Here is a 23269-nt window from a genome sequence, read left to right as displayed (position 1 = left end):
ACCGCTAGATGCCACTAAATCCTACACACTGGACTTTAAAAGTGATAATATGTCAGTGTATTGATCACGGCTTGTTTCTGCTGCCACTAAGTGGATTAAAAAAACATTTTAGCAAATTTAAATATAAAGCTTAGCCTAAAGACTGGAAGCAGGGGAAACAGCTAGCTCTGGCTTTGTCGAAAGGTAACAAAAAACCTCACAGTAATGAAAAGACTCCAGGAGGTCACTGCACCCAGCCATAAAGTAGTGTTAGCATTAGTGTTGCATAACCACTCTTAAAACCACAACTTGTACATTTAGCTTTTTGTGCGGATTACACAAACAAGATATTTAACCTGTTAATTATTGATCTTTAGAGGTGCTTTTAGGCAGATTTTTTTTTTTTTACCTTCAGACAGAGCCAGGCTAGCTGTTTCCCCCTGTTTCCACTCTTTATGCTAAGCTAAGTTAATTGTGTCTTTTATATTCAGATTCATATTTAATGGACAGATATGAGAAAGGTATCGATCTTCTCATCTAACTCTCAGCAAGAAAGCAAATAAGTGCGTTTCCCAAAATGTCAGACTATTCACACTTAAATATACAACGCTTGCACATCCTCCTCTCTCAATCTGTATGCAATATAATACATTTTCAGCATGCTGTTTGGGTTGTGGATATCTCTGCACTAGCTAGCCTTCTCTCTAGCAGTGTCACTGTAGAGAAATCACAATAAAGGGTCTGGTGGGAAGCAATCCAACCCCGCCCTCACCTCTCTGGGTGACTAACAGCTGACCTTTGCTCTCTCCAGGCGCAGGACTGTAACAGTTGGTGGGGAGGGCAAGGCAGTGAAATGAAGGTCTAGAAGAGCTGGAGGGGATGATGAGTGTCCAGCCCTGTCAGGATGTCCTCTCACAAGGCAGAGCAGGGAGACAGCTTTACAGCAGCGTTGCCATGCCCTGGCATTTAGTTTATGACCAATAGTGTAATGAAGGAGAGAGCTAGCTAGATGGTGGGCAAGGATAGATCACGTCTTTATTTCTGTCTCCAGAGAGAGGGTCAAAAAGGGTTGAAGCTGATTGCCCTGAGGAGGTGACCTCGTACTCTGCCATTCCTTTTCAGCTTAATTGGAGAAGCTGCTAAAACTGTTAATTGAAGGGGTAAAGAAAGGAACTAAAACAAACTGTTTTGCAAATATCAATTGGCCACTGCTAGTTTCTTGAATCACATACTGTACACACAACAAAGACACAGCATGCCTGCCATTATGGTATGTTGGCATCTACCCTCCAGTGGTCATAATATTGAGTCACTGACAGGCGAGAGCTGCTGGTCATATATCACAATCAGCCAGCTTCTCACGGGCTGATTGATGTTGCCATTTAAACTGCACACTTTAAATCAACCTCGTCCTGTCGTCCTGGTTCTGTGCCCCATTACTAGACTAGTTCACCAAGGAAAACAGGCATCCTATTCAGTCGTCCAGGCCCACTTCTAAATTGCCATTTTGGGTTTTTTCACCTCTCTGTCGTTGATCCCAAAGGTGGGGTGATGCCTTTTCATAAAAACGGCAGGCAATGAAGACAAAGTGCCAGATAGGGAGAACATCCATCACACCTGTCAGATATAATTACCATCCAATATGGGGTGAAAGCCTTGCCTCCCTCTGCACACAATAATCCCCCCAACATGCACACATACTCTTTGTTAGAGCTGCTGGAGGGCAGGAGGGAGTTGTTGAAAGGAGAGAAGATACTACATGCCAGGAGTACATGGATCTTTCATTCGTTCATCCTCTTTTAGCCTCCTCATGTTGTCCCTCTTTGTGTGAAAAGCATCTCTGTGTCACACATTTAAACACCGCATATGTCTGGTGTCCAACTTGAGCGAAATTAATCTCAGACAGTACTAATGGATTATGATTAAAAGGCAATCAATGCGGAAAAAGCCCATTAGGCCTGCTGTCAACAGGCTTTGCTATAGGAAAACATTAATGCCAGATAAGCAGCAGAGCAACAGGGGCCAGTGAAAGGTGAGTGTCTTTTGGGATTGTTACGATTCTCTCCAACAGCCAATCACCATTTAGATATTTCTGCCTAATAGCCTGATCACTTGTTGAGTAACATGGTGAAGGAAAAGGTTGAAGATGTGCTTCATAATTTTCATAATTTGCTACACAAAAATGCAATAAGGTGGGAACCTGCTAATAACAAAGGCAAACAACTCAATTTAACTCAACTATGGTAATTAAAACTTTGCTCTTAGTCGCACAAACCAGAAAATGCGTCAGCAGCTACAACCGTGCTGCTCAGCTGCAATAAAGCTGTAGGCAATTAAAGCCAACGACAGCACTGTTTATGAAACAATCCATCAAACACGTCCAGGGGTGTAATTTCAGGGAATTATGATCTGACGGTAGGCCCACAGAGATGCGACGTCCCTGAACCCTTGGAAGAAAAAGCTCATCAAGGAGGCTGCAGTGGATGTGAGCTGTTGTTTTCCGGCTTTGATGGTGTGTTGAGCTGCCTTTCTGTGCATCTCTGCTTGGATTCACTGAATCTTTGCAGGACTTAAACAAGGATGAACTAAATGGATGTCTGGTTTCTATGGAGCTCTCATCTAGGTGAACACATCCTTTCATCTGGTTCACTTTTCTGCAAACTGCTTCATGTGACATTTGTTGATTATAATAGTGTATGTATGCGCATGTGTGTGAGAACATTGATTATATAACTGCAGAGAAAACAAACTCCATCAAATGAAGCAGATGATTTTTGATCAAGGAGCTGAGCAGAGACATCGCACGCCAATAACATGCATCTCTGTGTTCCGCTGAATGTTTTTCAAATCAGAGAGAATCAAACCGTGCAGCTGTGGAGTCAGTGTGCCTACCTTTGCCTCAGATGTGGGCTCCAGGTAACACAGCCGATTGCCCAGCCCCTCAGCAGCCAGGCAGAACTTGCGATTCTCCTTCTGGATGCAGGCCACGCACTGAAGCACCACTTCATCATCCTGTCAAGACAAAACAGACTTCAGTCTGTGCATCTGTGCATGCGAGTGTAGACGCTGCGAGCGTGTGCATCATGTCCCGAGAGAGCCCCACTTCACCCATACACATGCCTATTGTATAATTTGATGCATCATTTGTAAATTTTACACTATTTACACAAGCTGTGCATTTTGAGTAGTTTGACTCAGTAGTACCTTTTCTGAATTGCCCTTGAGCAAGACACTTTGAAGTGTCTATAGTTGATCCTGATGTCTAATTTCTGATCTCTTTGAGTCGACCCAATCTCCTTTAGTCTGTTTACTCTGTCTGTTTATATGGTACAAATGAGGCAATTGATTGGATTGTTACATGTTTAAAAAGAAATGTGTGCATATACTAGTTTTGGTTTTTTTTGGATATATTTATCTAAGAGATGTCTTGTTTGAATTAGATCCAGGATCTTTGAAAAGAATGCGAGCACAGTAAACCTAAATACATTGTCACAAGAATCTAAATACAAACCCCAGAGAGTCATATGCTGATATTTGCATTAGAGGATTACAGTAAGTGACTATTGGACAAGCTTTTTAAATACAATATTAGCATCACTTACATCAGCACAAACAGCCATCAGCATAGGGATAATAAAAGAAAAAGTAACCATTTTATCAATGATTAACATTATCCATTGCTTTGCAAACACTGTGTTTATGTTAAAGAGAGGCATAAATAGGAACCATAAATAAATAAACAATTTAAATCTTTAATGCAGATTAGCCATGTGGGTATTAAGCCTGCTTTCTGTCTCTGTGAAGGTGTATCAATTGTAGCAATTATATACATCAGCAAAGGCAGGTGTAATAGAGAGCAGTTCCCCCAATATGCATTCTTTTGGGAGACCAATAGCTGAAAACAAACATTTGATGCTGCTGTTGGGTAAATGGATTGATTGTGTTTATAGTGTTGGCCCTGTAAATGCTGAATTGGACATACTTACTTGGAAATCTGCTGATATGGGCTACTACGGGATGGGGGGGGGGCTTCTGCACAATGGCCAGCTGCATTATTTAATGTAAGGGGGATTGTGCTGAGAGCAGAGTGCAGCAGTAGTAGTAGTAGTAGTAAGCACTCCATTACAGTGCAGCATTATGCACGAGAGCGAGAGAGAATAGTGTCTAGCATCTGTGTGCCTCTGAGTGCATGTGAGTATGCAGCTTCTTTTTTTTAACATTTGTGTTTAGAAGCACTGCATGAAAATCAATATGACAAGACTCGGGGCCCTCAAAACGCACGCATATTTTTTTCCCCCAGTTGATGCTCACGTGCACCCCCAGATGTGGTTCAGGGAGAGATTCTAATTCTGAGCCTTTGTCTATGAAGAAAACATATCGTGTGCAGGGGTGTCCTTCACAATAATACCACTATTATTTGTTATGAAGTTGTTTATTATTAGTTGTTATAAAAGGTTTGTCATTCGATATTAATTACTAGTGATCAGTAACAAGTTGATGTATTTACATCATGACTACCCACAGCAACAAGCATGGCTGAAAGATAAGGTGACATTGGTTTAAGTCTGTTTCCCCTTCTAACAGTGTTCCCTGTACCACTGGCCTATACTGTTGGGGTTAGAGCTTAGATTAGGTTGGGGTTATGCTGCGTTCATGTTATATCAGAGTTATCATAATTACAACTGGGAAAGCTCCGATACATCCGTCTTGGCATTTATTGAAATGAACAGTCCGTGAATACCAAACAAATATGGATGCCTCACATCAGCCAAAGTCAAGTCAATGTAATTAATTGACTCTGACAATTGACTCGGCTCTGATGTGGAGGAATTTCTTCCACAAAATGGACCAATTTTTCCTGCTATTGAAGTGGTTAGGTTTCACAAAGCCAGACAAAACACAGTAAAATATAAACAGTGTCAGAGGAGAGCCAGGCACATGTGAGGAGAGTGCAAAAGCTGATGTGATGGTCTACAAAACCAAAACAGACAAACTACAATGGCACAGTTAAGCTTCCCAAATGTGCCTTGGAAATAGTAGTTTGACCAAAAATTCTTAGCACAAGGTCCACACACAGGAGATTTTCGGGAGCTTTCAGCCACATTTCATGGCCTTTAACACTGGATGGAGCAAACAGAGTCTGTGACAACAGCGCGCCAGCTGACTGCTAGACACGCCCCGTCAAATCCTTTACAAAAACTTTATAAACAGTCTATGACAAAACTGACACTTCACCTCCATGACAACTGAGCAAATTAAGCTGATGAAGGCCAGAAAATGTGGCTGAAAGCTCCGTGAATGTGGAAAATTGTTTTGAAACTACATTGATGCACTCTAGCAAAGCTGAATCATTGGCAAGTGGTTTAAATAATAAAGAAAATAAATAATACAATTAATAATAAAGTATTCGTCAGCAATTAATTACATCTTTATGAATATAGTTATCAAAAAATAGCCTGCAACATCATCATCATATTTTCAGGCAAAATATCGCCCCACCCCTTGCGTATATTCACATTTGTAAATACAGTCCATCATAATAATATACAGTATGGGATACAAGTGTACTGTTTGTACAGTAGGCAGCAGATATATTGAGTTAATGCTGACTGCTATAATTGATTGTGCCAGTCATGGAACTGTTATGGGAAAGAGTTTGGATAATGCTAACAGTCTTGGATCAATATGAAAATGTTATTCAATTCAGATGCAGATTGAAATGAATAGCCCTCTGTGGTAAATCAACACTTGGCTGGATTGGAACATGCAATCAGTCTCCCTGTTGAGGGAGCGAGCATAGGGTTTGGGCCATATAAGGACAGTATCGATCCATGCATCACATTCCTGCCTCTCTGAGTGCCAAGATGCACACACACACACACACACAACATCTCTTTAATCAGAGAGGCTAACTCTCGTGTCTCTCCCTCTGTCTAGCCCACAATTGGCCCTTTTCCCCCATCTCACCCCCGCACTGAAGTAGAAATAAGTATCTGACATCTCTCTCTCTCTGTCTCTTCCTCCCTCTGTCACCAACCCCTCTTGCTCACTCATCCCCTATCGCACCTGACTGCTACAGAGGAGGAGGGGGCACTCACTGCTATCAATCATTCATAGAGTGAAGTACTAAGTGATGTCAGCCAGACTGGAAGAAAAGAAGATGCTCTCCTCAGTTTGGGATTTTGGGATGGGTCAGTTTACAAGATCTGAAGAAAACATCAGACTTTAAGGGATTCAGCTACTTTTGGCTGACTGTATGCAAAGATCTCTATAGCAACAATTAGAAAGGTCAAGCAAAATCAGAGTGCTATACAGAGAGAAACTTTGGTGTTTTGTCAGAATTAAGAAAACCTAATGGTGCCTAATAATGCAAATAATTAGAAATACAGATCTTCTACATAACCCTGCTCAACAGTATGTCATGCAGTAAATATTTTTTGTCTACACAGGGATGGTAACAAAAAAACATTTTTTATTTAATATATGCATTTTCAGCCAACAAACATCATTTCCCACAAGCTTAAGACTGTCATGGGTTAAACATCTCCAGCTTGACAGACTGAGGCTATTTGAGTGTCGAACTATGAGAATGAAAAGAAAGGAGAAAATGGCTTTTTAGAACAACAAAGACATAAAATCACAAAGTTAACATGCTGATATTTAGCATGTATAATGTCTATATTGTACACCATCTTAGTTTAGCATGTTAGCATGCTAACATTTGCTAATTAGCACCAAAGACAAAGTACGGCTGAGGCTGATGAGGATGTCATTAGTTTTGCAGGTATTTGGTCATAAACCAAAGTAATGGACAAATGGAAATTTTGACATAACAATGGCACAAGAGAAAATTCAGGGGATCATCTTGTGTGGGAAAATGAATGTGTGTGTGTGAGATTTCATGGCGATCTATGCAATAGTCGTTGAGATATTTCACTCTAAACCAAAAATGTCATCCTGCTGGTGGCATTAGATGAAAAGTCAGGGGATCACCGAAGTCATTTGAATTCATCCTATGGACATCCAGTAGTTTCAGACTGGCTAATAAAACATCAACAAGATTGCATTGAAGCACAGAAGCTGTGGAACAATGGAACAATGGCTAGCCCAACTGTGACGTCAGGGCTTCAGCTCTCTATAGATGGAAGAAAACAATAATTCATGCAACTGAACTGTAAACTTAAAAAAATTGAGAAGTGAGTCTCCAAGGGCACCTTGAGATTGAATTTCACTCTATCACAATACTCCCTCTCGCATACTCTCTCACTCTTATTCCTTTGTTCTGTGTATCTCCAAGCATTCATCATCTCCACTATGTATATGTGTGTATATGTGTGTGAATGCACAACAACAATAGCATAAAACCCATGAGACTTGTGTGAGTAACGCTAAAGCATTTCAATGAGCGGGGCATGATGACAACTGGTTTCAACCCATCAGGAATAATGACATTGGTGGAGATTTTTGCAGGTAGGCATATCAAAGGTCTCCTCAGCAAGGTTGCTGTAAGCCAATCACTGTTTTGAACTGAATATGAATTCAAGCTGAGATGAAAGACACTTCCTCCTGTAAAACACCAAAGTCCTGAGAGTGTAAACCTGCCAGCGCTGCCCTACAGGCCTGACCTTGTAGTGTTGCTGGCATGGACTGCACTTTACTCACTCACTGACAATACGGCTTCTAAATAAATTATCATTATTGATGATGTTAAGGAGTGATTACAAGTAATGGGTTTTTATGGCTCGTGAAAAAATAATCCTGGCATTAGGGCCCTTACAAGTGTGCAATTATTTAAAGAGCATCTCTTTTTCTCTCCTGTTTTCTCATCCTCTTTTCTCTCCAGCTCAGTTTTCTGCATATATATTTTTTGATTCCAGCCTTCCAGACAACAAAGATGAGAAGTCCAGGGTTTGTGGAGTGTAACTTGATGTTATTCTGGTGAAGGCTTCCTCCTAAGTACTGGTATAAGTAGAAGAAACCTGAACCAAAATGCTCTCAGGAGGAGTCTGGAGTATCTAAGCCGTTGGTTTGAAGAGATGTCAACAGCATTTCAGCAGGTAGTGCAGTGCAGTGCATGCCATCAGCCAATGGAAAGAGACTCTTACCACCTTATCATGCACTGTGCAGGGCTGCGGTGCTTTGGCAGTGTATTCTCAAGTACATCCTGGAGGCGCTACAATAACTACCATAAAGCCGGAGTTACAAAATATAAACACACACAAAAACGCTGGAGCAAGAGAGGAAAAGAGCAAAGTACCTCCCTGCAGGAAAACAGAATGTTTCCTGATTTTGAGCACTATGAGTCTGGGTGTGATGGCACCTGAATTGCTCCAGTATTTCATGAGTTGCTCCAATGCCTCCCACAAGGCTTGTATTACCACTGCTTGCACCATGTTACACCCAGCACTCTGTACTCATGACATTACCATCGCTCATCTTCTTTCATGTGAGATACTCTACCTCAAGTTTAAAGCATCAGTGCTGCAGATAAAATAACAAACACTGCATTATATGGACTTGTTACAACTCCCATAGGACTAGAACAACATGACAAGTAGTGTCATCATTAATTTGTCTCCGGATTTTGGCTTCTAAGATGCCTTGACACCCGACAGAGCCACAAGCCATGCATCCATGACAACAATATATTCTGTCACCTCGAATGTGGTTAATAAAGATTGCATATAAAGCTGAATTGCAAAAATTGCATCAACCCAAACTACCAATTGTCCATGTACATGTCTGAGTCTTACAAAAATGCATTGGTGCGAGAGGGTGTGTAAATATCTAAAGGAGTTCATAAAGAAAAAGGCAATTACACCTCCCGTTAAGAGGAAATTGCCATTACTAAGTATACCCCATCAAAGCAAAGACTTGTGGTGATAAAATCTAGACTCCACTCCTGCAGCTGCAGCAGCTCTCTGCCTCGCTCTACAGAGATCAGATTTGTTCTGTCTTCTTCAGCCTCACTCTGTGCCAAAGAATCTGGTGAAACAACAGCAAACTGATCCGAAGGCGGCACCGAGCGGCCCTCTGGGAGGAAGTTGAAGGGTATAGCCAAAGACTTTATAACAAAGATAACGCATTACAAGCTGCGCCAATGGTATGAAATGGTATACACTTCCTGTCTCATAAGGGGCGTGGTCGCCTCTCCCGCCTTGTTTTGAAGTGTAGTGAACGTCGTGTGGATGGATGAAAGCATATTGGGTTGTGCGTGCATGATGTTATCGGTAGATAACAAACTTTAATATAACTTAGAACTTATTTATAACTGATAACTCTCTGAACCGTCTCGGCCAAAAGAGAGATGTGTAGCCAGATCTCGCGAGAGTGTGTTGCTGAGACAGACAAACAACGTACATTTTCTCCTAATTTGTGTGTCTGAAAAATGTCATTTTAGTGTCAGAATGTTCAGAAGATATGTGGCTTGTGAAAAATGGGTCCAATATTTACTTCGGTGACTATGGAGCAGAAGAATCTGTCATAATCTGTGGTCACGTTCACTTCTCCCACTGGAGTGAATAGACTCAGGACCCACCGCTAGTCTTCTAAAGGGGCGAGGCTGTGATGAAACCCACGTGACACAGATACAGGAAATGGCTCTCAAGTGAACCGTCTCTGTTCTAAACCGTCTCTGGTATAGCACCACGGGCAAGAGGAGAGGAGAGAGGAAAGGAAAGGAAAGGAAAGGAAAGAAGCAGGTAGAGTGGTGATGGAAAAGATCCTGCAAGCAAAGACAATGCACCACATATACACAGCAGACCACAGCACTTGCCTCCACTTGCCTTTGTCCACTTGTGACACCTTTCTACAATGTACTGAGTAATAAGTATCCATCATCACCAGGGGCCTGTTGCCAGTCAACACTGTACGGAGGCTGGCTCACACCGAGACTTTGTTCTGGACAGATTGATACAGCTGGTCGGACACTGCAGAACAAAATACAGCTGGGCAGTGGTTTCACCCCCTACAAGCTTTCTCTCCCGCCTTGCCTTTCTCCTTTCACACCCACTCACACAGTGTAGGTACAGAAAAAGACCAGGTGTGCCTTTTAGAAGGCTGTCCACAGCAGTAACAGGAGAGGAGAGGACTACAGTCTATAATGACGCACTATTAAAACATAGGGGAATTATAGGGCCAACCATTTGTTAATGCCTCCTGGTCATGTTAGGTGTAGATTATACATGTTAAGCATACATGTACAGTACATTTGTATTCCTTTTAAGAGGGGCATCAGGGCATCTAATTCTGAATCAGTAGAATCTAAAAGGATTCAGGACGTGGTCAAACTGTATTTGTGACTTAGGATCAACTCAATGTCACTTAATGTTGCTAAGCTCCAGTAACCAGACTGAAACTATTTGCATTAGTAATTATTTAAAATAAGGTGTAATGAGGTGCATACCATATTCATTTTTTGCCATCTTTTCTACAGTACAATGATCCTATAGTGTCGGATGAAGCACTGTTAGACTGTACTCCTATGTAGTACTTATGAATAATCAGGATCCAAAAGGATTTAGACCCTGGAGGCGGGTGCACCAGCTTTTTCGTAACTTCAAACTTAGCCTTGTTATAATGTTTACTAAGTGGAGATTTATGCATTATATTTTTGCTGACTGAACCAACTGACAAAACTAACGTTAGCTTGCTAATATATGTCCCGTTGAGAATGAAGGGAAATATGAAATATGGCTGACACATCTGACACTTGAAAAAATTCTGATTTTAAATTACATTTCACAAAACTAACACAAGATGCCTCAAATTACAAACTGTTGCCAATAACATTTTGCTAAATGACCAAATAACGTCAGTTAGCTTAGTGAGATCGGATTTTTCCCCTGCATGAAACACATATATCACTTTGCCCTCTAAATGTATTTTTGGCAGTTGCTACAGTGACTTCCTGTTTACATAGTTGATAGCTGTGGATTGGACGGTGCTACAGATGTTCCCTAGTAACTATTTTAGATATTACTTAAGTCTTTATTAGCTAAGACATTTCTTAAATTTTAATGGTACAACCTGATTTAGAAAACCACTTGAAAAGTTACTAAGAATTTAGGAGGGACATTAACACACAAGAACTGAGATTACACATGCTATCTGCTGGCTTACGGTTGGAGTGATTTATAGACTTGTAGCTTAATGCTCTCTCACACTGTGGTGTGACACCAGCAGAGATGTAAAGAGAAAGAAAAAAAAAAGTTGGACTGAGGAGAGAAGCTTTGTTCTCAAGGCTCAGTGTTGCTGTGGAAATGGGAGAGCTAACACTCATCTTAAGGCCCACTGCTGAACATGCTGCTCCCATAGCACAGACAGAACGATAAAGAGAGAGAGACAGAAATAAAGGCAAACAAAGCTATAGAGAGCACAAGGAACTCACACACACACACACACACACACACACACACACACACAGACACACACATCATTAAAATCCCCAGGCCAGAGTGACACCATAAATTAATCTCGGCATCTGCTAAAATTTCAGCCTCCTTTAAAGACTTTGCTAAGGGTGCTGAGGATGACATCTTTACAGCTTGTTTTTGAACAGTGTCAATGGCGAGTTCCTGGCACAAAATGCTTGCAGCTGCAATGTGGACTGCACTGGCATGGATACAATAGGTAGTTTGGAGAATCATTAAACATATTTTCCATTTGTAAACAGGGTGCTCTAGTTCTAAACCTAGAATCTGCAATATCAGGTCAAGTAAGTTAAGTTTATTTGTATATATATAATTTTCTATATCTCAATGGACATTACAGGCCCACTGTAATCTGTGGTAATTCAATTGTCCCATCCATATTTGATCCTCTAAGGTTGTTTGTGTGTGTGGAACATTCATCTGGCATATTGCACTTCAGAGCTGGACTGTCTAATCACTGCAGGCAATCTAATTACCAAATCACCATACACTCACACTATACAGCTGTTAACAGCAGCGACCATATGGGCCGAGTCAATCCATCTCGAAGATTGGACAGGTATGGTGATCACTGTGAACCAAATAGCTCAGGGTGAAAAATGGCTACATCTTAAATGACACAGGATGTTTGCAGCCAGCTGCTGTTAGCTTTGCAATGTAAGAGTATATTAGAGTGCAGATATTATGAAAAAGTCTTGTATTAGTCCATTAAAAATGAGGGCTGCTACAGGTCATATAAGGAGAAAGTTTATAAACTAAGTGTTACTAAGTGAGCCCAGGCAGATCAACCCCCCCCCCCAGGTCTGGAGGTATTAAGCTTGTCTGCATGCTTCAGTACCGAGGGAGCAGAGGAGCAGAGGAGGGAGGCTGTAAAGTGTTTCATTGCACCTTGCAGCACTGCTTCGCCTCCCCGGCGGTGGCTTTAATGTGAAAGGCTAAGTAAGCATTTTCATCACTTCCTTGCTTTAGGCTTCTACTGTCCATACTATTGAACAAAAAAAGGAACATCTCTGTAATGTTTTCAAGTGCTTTGAGATGAGGCAATACAATGACTATGGAAGAAGATTGGTGTTGTGCATTTTTCCCCTGACTGGCATTGCGGATGCTCAGGGGCAATACGTGACAGCACTAGCTGGGGCTTGCACCGGGCAACAAAAGGAACAAACTATTTCTCACTCCCTTTGCTTCCTCTCCACAAAGCCTCATTTACCGGGGGAATTGAGACTTTTTGTGGCAGAACACAGAGAAGGGAAAATAGGCTGCCTCTATTTTCTGACAAGCAATGTGTTGTATTTTTAGAGGAAGAGCCTTCTTGGAGGTCCAAAGAGAGAGCAGCACTAACAGGTGCATTTGTAACCATCCTGCGTCCAGGAAATGAAGCGTGAATTTTAACTCGATATTTCAACTGTGTGATGCTAGAGAAAGACCGAAGTGGTATGGAGATGGAAATTACACTTTGCTCTCAGGTCAATAAAGTGAAAGTACAATATATGTGACCTAGAATATCAAAGGGAGCAGTGACTGCAGGTATTTTAGCAATGCTACAGCCTGTGCCCAATGTGCAAGGAAAGGATGTCATGTTATTTGCTGTATATCAAACTACAGAAGTTCAATGTGTACAATTTCAATGTCTTAAAGAAATAGTTGAATATTTTGATAAATACACTTATTCACTTTCTTGTGCTGAGATTTAGTTGAGCTGATCAATACCAATCTCATGTCTGTCCATTAAATATGAAGCTGGAGCCAGGAGACAGTTAGCTTATCTTAGCATAAATTAGAAACAGAAGAAACAGCTAGCCTTGTTCAATTTGTACAAAAACGATAACATGTGGTTGGGGTTATAACATTTTCTTCGCCAGATGTTGGTAGGAGGATTTTTTTTACCTTTTACCTAACAGAGCCAGGCTAGCTGTTTCCCCCTGCTAAGCTAAGTCTTTATGCTAAGCTAAATGTAAGCTAACCATCTGCTGGCTCCAACTTCATATTTAGCATACAGACAAGAAAGCAAATAAGTATATTTCTTATAATGTCAAACTATTCCTTTAAACAGACTCGTCAAATGCAAGCATATTCATATTTAGACCATGGTGTGTAATGGAGATGTGATCCAATCATCATATATTCCACAATTCAAAAGCTCTAGAGGGAACATTGCCCTCAACATTTGGCTTTTGCCAAGAAGGACACGGTTTTATATTCTAACCAGATTATCTGTTCACAAATTGGAGAAATAAATGTTAGAAAACGAATGTTCTTTTCCCCTGTTCTGCAGAGACCTGGACGGTCTAACAGTATTACACTTATTCCTTATATATGCAATAACAGTGATCACACTGTCAGCTTCTCCGGGATAAAAATATCCATTGTCCTTTAAGACCTGACCTGACTAAAATTCTTCAGAGCACTCATCCACATGCTTGAGTGTAGTTTCGTTGGGCCCCTGGCATCGAAGAGAGCGAAGATTGAACTGCAGCTGAGACACCGCTGTGTCAAACCCTATTTGTTCAGGGACTGGTGATGATGCCCAGGTGAGGGGTTCTGGTGTCAAAGCTAAAGCACAGCTGAGACTCAGAGAAGAGAAGAGAAGAGAAGAGAAGAGAAGAGAAGAGAAGAGAAGAGAAGAGAAGAGAAGAGAAGAGAAGAGAAGAGAAGAGAAGGCATACGGCAGCAAAGAGAGGGTGCTGAAATAGTTTGACTTGGTGACAATTGCCAAATTTAGGGACATATGACCCTGAGCAACATGTCATGAAAAAGCTGAAAAAGATGGAAAAAAGAAAAGCAGTGGTGGTGAAAAACAGATATCTCACCATCCGGGCTCAGAGTCAGAAGACAGCCTCTTGTAGGGCAATTTTTATTGCATCAAATATCAACCTGCAGCACCTTGATTTGTCATACATTTCAAGAAGAGGCCATTAAGAGCTTGGTGAGGTACTTTTGAAGTGTCAGCTCGTCAGCTATACTGCCACAGAAACACTTCTGTAAGTTCGGAGGGAGTGCTACCGGGAATTGAGAAAAACTGAGCAATGCTGCAGAGATACTCAGCCCAGTAAGGGTATAAAAAATGCTCCACTATCTCTATGCGTTCACTCACCTGCAGGCCTAGACATACTGTAGCTATAAAAGTTGCCTCTCCACAGAAGCACTGCGGAGTCCCAGAAGAAAGACAGAAGCTACAATAAAAGCTACAGTAGAACGCCATGTTAGCAGAGAGTACTCTCGGAAAGTGCACATATGTTGGGCACTGATGAGGGTAAGGTGGGTTGAATATGTGTTGGCATGCATTTGTGTCATTATGAGTATCCTTGCTGTAACCTGTAATGCAACCTCCAGGAATCTCCAACCCCGCTTGCTGGCAAGGCAGGAATAGTGCGTTTCTTTATAACACACATCGTTGACTCTACAGCAACAAGGCCCAATAAAGAGGGTGATATCTCCTTGTCTGTGCTAGCGTGGTGCGACGCAGAGGTTGTTAAAGAGGTATGAATCTTTTATGAGGTGGGAAACGCCACCGTTGTCAATATCAGATGAAAAGGCCGAGACTTTGGCACCCGCCTAGAAGAGGAACATCACTGGATTTTCTCACCACAGCAATTGTTGTAGCGCCAGATGCACCTATGTGTGAAGATCCTGCAAATTACTCAATTACACACCATCAGTCGAGTCAATAAGATTCTTCACTAACATGCACTGGTGGCACTAGGAGTAACTTGCCCACCGCATAACGATCCGACATTACATTTTCAGAAGACTGTCAAGGTTTGCTTAAAAACTCTGTAAACTCAGAGAAAGACACTCAACTTTCTCCTATAAAGTGAGCCTCAAGAGCAGCAGATTGCAGCAGTAAACACTCCTCTAAATGGCCTATTAGGGGCACAGTAGGGAGACAGAACATTGGACTTAATTACCAGAGCTGCTTTATGTAGGAGGAGAATGATTCACAAGCACAGCCAAAAGTAGTGAGAGCTTTAATGGTTTTCATCCATGGCGAAATGTTAGAAACAATTACATTGTTTCTGTGGTAACAGGGCTGTCAGTTGCACAGGTAGGGAAATTATAAAATGTTTCAGTTGCACAGCATACACTGTCACTTAAGAAAGGTATGTTCTCAGGAAGTGAACTTATATATACGGTACTTCTTCTTGGTTTGGTTCAAACAACATCAGAGAAAAAGAGTTTCCCCTCAGGCATCAATAAAGTATTTCTGATTCTGATTCTGATGTTTCTTACATGTACTTAACTATGTAACTGTGTTCATTTGAGTTCCATCACCAGGCGTCCGCTCTACTACATGAGTCTGTCCATATATAAGTTATTTGAATACATCTTCACTGAAAGCTGTACACTGTTTGGTCAATGCTACAGATTCAAATTTTAATCTGTTTTATCTGGCAGAAAGTTTTAAATGAGCCAAACTTTTTAATCGCTGGATGGATTTGCTGCTATCCCTGCAGCTAATTAGAATTTAGGAGACGATTCTTTGGTTTGTTTTGGGTGAAATGGCAGCAAACAGTGACACCTTGGAGGAGGATATAATTGATGCAGTGCACCCCATTCCACTGTGTAGCGACTCATCATCAAATGATAGAGAAAACAAAGATAAAACTGAGAAAGCCTGAAAACACTGGTAGACTCACTCACAGAAACAAGCATACTGTATTTCATCTTTTCTTGATTAAGAAGAACCACCATAAGCAAAGCCTTCCTAGCATCTGTGTTTTCTTCTTATTGTAATTCTGCCATAGCTACCACATTCCTTTTTCAAAATAAACTTAAAGGAATGGTCCGACATTTTGCTTATTTGCTTTCTTGCTGAGCGTTAGATGAGAAGATCCACACCAGTGTCATGTCTGTCTGTTAAGTACCTGTATAGAAAGTAGCTTAGCACAAAGACTGGAAGCAAGGGGAAACAGTTAGCCTGGCTCTGTCTAAAAGTAGAAAAAAAATCCACCTACTAGCGCCTCTAAAACTCACTTATTAACACATCATATTTTTTTACATTAGGACAGAGGCTAGCGGTTTACCAAAGCAACACACCAGTAAAATTGTGTGGATGGTACAGATTTTCTACAGCCAGTGACTAATGGATAGCCACAGCTTATACAGCCTTGTATGTGTGAGCCAACATTAACTGCCAAGAAGTGATGGCAAAGAGAAGCAGAGACAAAGATGCAGAGATGGCCCTGCTAGCTATGGAGGAGGCAGCAGCTAACAACGGGCTAACAGTGGCTGGTGGTGGTGGAGGCTATGTGGCAAGTGTTCACTTATGCCTTATGGTGTTTAAGTATGTTTTTGGGTTAAAATTAAACAAGATGGCAAGAGATGAAAGGAAATGGAGAACAGCACCAAAGCTTTGAACCACACGGCAGTAGTGCTAATGTACTGCAGGATACATAGAGCTAACTGGCTAAGACAGCGTCTAAATGTGTAGAAACTGTGCTCAACATATGTTTCAAACATTCATTTGAGCAGTGTGACGTTACAAAGACTACTGATGGCAGACCAAAACAACTTGCTAATATGTCCTCCATTGCCAACAAGATGAGCAGCGATGCTTGAAAGCAACAGAAATGGTGTGCAACAATATTATGTTTGCATGTTTTCTGTATGCTGTCAGAGGAGCTTACAGGATTAATTGCACTGCATTGTTGTCGGTCCAAAGCAGCCAACCGTGGATTTCAGGAGGTGGCCGAAGCACAAAAGAAGTTACAGAAAATCAAAAGGGCTATGACTCATCGACATCAGTGTTATTTGTAAAGATAAAGGTGAAAAATAATTTTGTCTCTGAATAAAGTGAACTGTGCCAGGGAAGGATTGGTGTGGGTACAATAGTTATTTTGTCCCTGGTGTCAATAACAATTAACTTGTTGAACCAAAGATGACAATTAGGGAATCAAATAGGTAGTTGGGTATTTATTTGAATGTAATAAGAAACACACAATATTTCCAAACAGGTATGTTAGTCCAATCAGTTGTCAGGAAGCCTTTCTTAATGCAAATGCTAACATGTAATTATTAAACTTTTGTGAGTTTTGATGAGGTGTGGAAGTGTGTTAAGCATAGATATGCATAATATTTTGAAAAGTTGTTCAATTACAAATCAAATATGTCTTGTTTTAACTTTTTACTTCTGATTACAGGCAGGCAGACATGAACTGTTAATATAATTATCTTCAGTAAATCTGGTTATTGTTTTCATTCAAGTTCTAACTATATACACACACAGTAGTGTAAGGGATAAGCTCATTGTAAACTGAATGCCTTTAGATATTGGGCTGATGGTTACTTAAAGTAAGTAATTTAAAGACAAGGCTTTGGCCTCTGGTAGCTTGTGATGGGCATTTGTCATTATTATGCATTGAATACACTACACAGTCAAAAAATAACAAATAGGTTCATCAATAATGAAAATAATCATTTGTTGCAGCACTAAGCTTCTGTGAGATGATATCCAACACCTTAAGTACATCCTAGCATGTCAGTAATGAACACATTTGAGACAAAAGTCCACATTAGTCAGTACTGTCATATCAAGGCCACCCTCTGATTCTATAGTTGAAAACATTAATGGCAGACATGTTGGAGGTCAACAACCAAAGAGTAAAGAACAGGGTCTTCTTTGGGAAGAAGCGTCCTGCACTGCCTTATTAAATATTCATGCTCTGAAATAGCAGATCAATCAGGACCGCTTACTGCATGCCACTGACATTACTGAGGGAATTTCTTCATTTGGTGGCACGATCAATAGCTCATTACAGCAGCTTTACCCTGGGTTGTCTCTGGGCAGGCCTGCTGCCTTAATTCCCTCTACATCACAGGCCTATCTGTCCATCTTCTTCAACGCAACACCGAGAAACAGCCTTCTGCTGAACAACACTTCCAAATTAAACCTTACACAAACTTACTTTTCTGTAAGTTGAGTTTCTGGAGGTGCAAAATTGAGAATTGTGAATGAGTCTCAGGTGATGCTAATGGGAGATATGAGGGAAATCAATACTGCAGTAGGGATATGGACATATGTATGCAGTGCAGAAAAAGAGTATCTGTTTGATCAATACCATGCCTTAGACATGACATAACTTTGCATTTTGGGTAGTTTAAATGCAACTCGTCCAGGAAAATATCCCACTATAAATCAATTTGATTTCACACTTGTCTGCATCTCAGAAAACATACAGTAACAGTTGGTAAAAACATATGCCAAAAACACTGGACAAGGCAATATTCCCTGTGACAATTAGCAGCAAGAAGAATTTTCCTAGGTTTCATGAAATCACTTCTTCACAAAGCTATTTCGGAGTGAATCTCTGCACTCGAATCTGTACCATTATGCTCAAAATGCCTTTCGGTCGCTAATGAAACTGAGCTGTTACTTTTTTAATTCAATCATGAAATGGCAGCAGACCTCATCATAATAACATTAAATATCCCCTCCTTAGCGTCAAGTAGAATGCACTGATGTGTTGAACTGAATTTCCATCAGTGGGAATAATTTGATGATAATCTCTAATAATTATACACAGGGCAAGTGACAGGAGGGGCCAAATATGAAGCAAGTCAGACATACTTGTGGCGCTAAAATGATGTACTAACAGGTATCAACTTAGATATAGGGTATAGGACACAATGAAAAACTGAGAAATGATTGTGCGTGATGAAAGGTCTGCAGTGGACTGGAAAACTTGTTCTTCACAATCTCTAATAAAGTGAACTAAAGATGCTTCCATACAGTTTTATTGTAAGAATAATGCATCTCCGACTGCACACTGCAGGTCAAGGGCACCTTCGGTTGCCTCTGGGCCAGCGTGGAGCGGTTAGAGACAGCCTCCACCCTCACAGGATCTCTCCCATGACCATGTTAAACCTCCAGAAAGCATACATACACACACCATACAGATACACATACAAGCACGCGTTAATGACGTGCAATGCCACAATAGATCACAATGGAGAAGATAAGAGCCAAAAGGGAGACGAGAGATAAAAGAGGGAGATGAGCAGGAAAAAGGGAGACGGTGAACTGCGAAATATGACGAAAGAAGAGAAGAGCAATGCAGAGCGAAAAGGAGCAACAGCAACAAAGTAACAACCCAGCAGGGTGTTCACAGAGACGTGTGGGTGAGGAGGCAGCAAGCTCTGGCACTGATGTCACGGACACATAGGCAAAATTAACGCTTTAGAGCCTTATTATTTTCTCTGATGTGATTAATGGGTTTTTTGGTCTGTTGGTTTGGCTCGTTTCATTACTTCTGTGTTGCCGCATTAACAGCCATCGCCTGGATGCAAAGCGAGACCGGTGCCTTCACATAAACAAGCCAAGAGCTGCCACAGTGCATTAGTCAAAGCCCCAGTCTGGCCTTTTCAAAGTCGCTCCTCCCACTCGAACTGCTAATAGATCACCAGAATTTGATATTCGCCTAGCAGGAATCGTCGCAACAGAGAAGCTGTGTGCGTGTGCTTCCGCATGGATAGTCACACCGCATGCTGCACCATGTTTTTACTAATAAGTGGCCTTCTGTCAGGATGGTTGTATGAATTAAAATAAAGGCAGTGAGACAAGAACAAAAGTTCTTGTTCCTCTACTCTCCGTCTGCTCTAATGACACAACGCGCAGTAGGCAAGCAATTCATTTAGAAAACTACTTTTACATAATGAGCAGCCTGAGCTATGTAACCGTAAGCTGATATTTTATTCACTATACTGCTTATAATGAAGCCAGTGCTGCTAGAGCTGGTGCATCTGAGGACATATCCAATTTCCAAACAGGACGAATAAAGTTCCTGTAGAATAAGCAGCCTTATTAAACTCTCCGCACAGCCCCTTGCCACCTCTGACATTAAACAGCAGTTTGGGGGGAGCTTTTCTCTGAGTCTCCTGGCTCACAATCAGCACCGTTCCTCTTCCTGTAACATCAAATTACCCATGGCTGAGATATCCTCGCTCTTAACCTCTATTCCCTTCCTTTCCTCCCACTGAGTTGGGTCTATAGGCAGCAGTCCGGCAGGGGTAATTTCTGCTACCGCTCCAGGGAAATTACTTGGCCGTCATTAGAGGAAAAGGCAGTTTGTGAACTGCTTTACCAAGCTCCTTGACTCCTTTACGTTTGGAGAGGCATATGTGTGTCCAGTTGAGCACTTGTTTCTGCAGGAATGATTTAAGTCATGTACTTGTAACTAGATAAATGTATGCCTACGTATATACGTGTGTGTGCATGTACAGTACGTGTGTGTATGTGTGTGCGTGTGTGTGTGTGTATCTGGTCTGTTCCTCTACACTGAGTAGTTCAGCTGTGCCTTGCTTGGACTGATGAATAATTTCTGCACTGTGCTCTACTGTGGCACGTCTGGTGCAGCCTGACTGCACCACACAGCTACCGCTCCGCATTTGCATTCAACACAAACACACGCACACACACACACACACACACTTTTACACTCATGAACACCAAGCTCGCTCACTGCGCCCCCATCCCGACACCATTCAGCTTGTCAGCTGCTTCCCTGTGTGGAGGGATGCAACAAGCTGCTAAGCCCTTTTTAAAGCAACAGCAGCTTCCTATTAGTCAATGTCATCTTCTCCCAGGGTTACATCTTGGGAAAAAATGTTCACTGTGAATCCAACAAATGGGACCAGAACAGTCAAGTAAGCAAAAACAACCAACTCTTATGAAGCTTGTCTCTAAAAATCCAGATTGTGGATTGGTGGCATTTACATTCAAGCCCACAAAAGAGGAGAAGTGGTGCTGAAATGTCAGCTCCTTTTTGGAGTGGCAGGCATGCTGATGTGGTGACCTCTAAGTGCTGTGGTTAAAAGGTTGGGGGGGCTGCGGGACAAATAAGGAGGAGGTATCAGCTTTTTCTGAGTGAAAGGAAGGGACATTTTAAAGATCACTGCCATGCCTGGGGATAGGTAAGCCCTTCAGTGCAAAAACACTGATTTGGTCAAGAATCCATCACTTATTGTATGTTGTTTATGCCTCTCTGATACCTAAAGGCAGTGTTGTAAAGCTGCATTGTGTCTGATTGGATCTCTGCTGACACTGGTATTTGTTGGGTAAAATATGGTAGATAACTAAGAGACATTACTTTGTAAAAATGTGTTTTGAAACGTCTCAATCAAGCCACAGAAAAATACTATAATTTAAATAATAACAAGATCCCTGGCCCGTTTACCTCAAAGTACAGCAGGCTGTGCATCTGTGAGCAGCTTAATAAAGGGAAACCACAAGCAGCAGTGCCAGTGATATGTGCAACCAAACACCTCCTACTGTCTCGGGGTCTATCTGGAAGACCTCCAGCACTCTGCACCTTCATCTATCCTAGATGAGTGTGTATTTTCAGACATGATATGCCTCTCAATGCATTTGACCATAGATGAGCAGATCATGTCATCATCTATCTTTGTCAACAGTGGAAAGTATTCCTCTCTGTACAGCCACTGCCAGACATTTCCCATCTTAAACACTTGTTTTCAGCTCAACAAATACATTTTTACTAAGTGGCAAATATTTTCGCTGTAGAGCCAATAAAAGCAAATAATCTCTGTGTTTAATCTAATCAAATTATAGCCTCTTTTTATGAGCATACATATTGTACAGCATTGCACACTGGTTCACAACTCAATTTTTCCTCAAAGAGATTCAAGTGATGCTAGAAGAACAAGCCTTTGAATTCTGTGAGTTATTTAAAGTTAAATCACAGTGTTTGTACTGTCAACCTCTGTTTTTGTCAAATTGTAGAAAATGATGGCTACTAACGTGCAGCAAGGGGCATGTGTAAGTTTGACATGGCATGGGAAATAGTGCTGTCAACTTCTTGAGACAGAGACTGCAGAAAGGACAATAGCTGTCAGTGAGCGATGCGCAAAACAATAGAGCACTATCACCGCCTCAAAGATCTGCAAGAATGCAGAGGGTTGTCAAAGGCTATAGGATAAAATAACATCTGTGAGGCAAGCCAAGTAATTGGCAATCGACATAATCCCGCACACAAGGTACCATGAAAAAGAGGGCTACACGTATTTCCACAGTCACCAGAGCAGCGCTTCAGGTAGGCTACAAGCGGCAGGAAATGTACTTACAGTTCTGAGGAACTGAATTTCATCCTCTCCTTCTCCACCTTCAGCCATGGCTGCAAAGGAGCCTGTTCAGACTCGGGAAGCCTCCGCTGGCTCCTCTCTCCTATCGATATTAGCATATAGCTAATCCACGGCCATACAGCGGGGAGACTACCGCAGCATGTGTCACTCAAGCCCCTGTGCTCAAGCCCCGCTCACCGCCCGGAGGAGGAGTATGTGTCAGCATCGGTGGGCTGGAGCAACTGGGGACGGTGTGGCGGGCGGGGAAGCAGGAAGAAGCCAAGATACAGCAGCGGGGTCTTTATCTGCGACGTCACCGGCAGACCGTATTAATACAACCGTGAAAGCGCGGATATTCAAACATAAGTAGTATAAGAGTATTAAATAATCGCTATCTAACGGGTATCTCGTTAGCTTGTGTTTTCCCGCCCTATCTCCTAGCTACGCATACACAGAAAACGCGCTAATGTGTGAAAGGAAACCGACAGTGATTCGACAGTATGCAGGAAATGCATGGTAGCTGCTATTTCCAGTGCTGGTCCAGTTCAGCACCATGGTCAGCGGCACACAGCGCGGACATGCCTCCGTGTGGGAGGAACAGCACGGCAGACCTGCATGTCTCCACTGTAAACTACTGTATATCACAGCTTATTTTACAGGCTGTTGATTTTATTTTTGGACGAAAGCTGGGCATAGCTTAGCATTACTCTCCACACATTTCTATACAGAGAATGTGTTATTCTCACTGTTGAAGTGGAAAAAGCATATTTATCAAATCTACA

At 41.7% G+C, this 23269-nt stretch overlaps 1 protein-coding gene across 19 annotated transcripts in view; it reads right to left on the bottom strand.

Moving 5' to 3' along the window:
• The window catches only part of LOC122861412 (ryanodine receptor 3-like), a 103949-nt gene extending 81031 nt beyond the window's left edge, over positions 1 to 22918 (bottom strand). For 14 of the 19 annotated variants that reach the window (XM_044165758.1, XM_044165766.1, XM_044165759.1 and 11 more), the window contains exons 1-2: positions 22491 to 22918; positions 2872 to 2991 (exon numbers count right to left, since the gene is read on the bottom strand). In XM_044165758.1, the coding sequence (XP_044021693.1) occupies positions 2872 to 2991; positions 22491 to 22538 (168 nt within the window). In that variant the 5' untranslated portion in view covers positions 22539 to 22918. The remainder of the gene's footprint in view (positions 1 to 2871; positions 2992 to 22490) is intronic. The other 5 variants (XM_044165765.1, XM_044165773.1, XM_044165770.1 and 2 more) reach the window with 1 other exon arrangement.
• Positions 22919 to 23269: the final 351 nt, after the last annotated feature.

This window comes from Siniperca chuatsi, linkage group LG15 (genome assembly GCF_020085105.1).
Source record: "Siniperca chuatsi isolate FFG_IHB_CAS linkage group LG15, ASM2008510v1, whole genome shotgun sequence".
Taxonomy (NCBI): Eukaryota; Metazoa; Chordata; class Actinopteri; order Centrarchiformes; family Sinipercidae; genus Siniperca; species Siniperca chuatsi.
The sequence above is the reverse complement of the archived record's forward strand: the minus strand, read 5'-3'. Positions and strand labels throughout refer to the sequence as shown.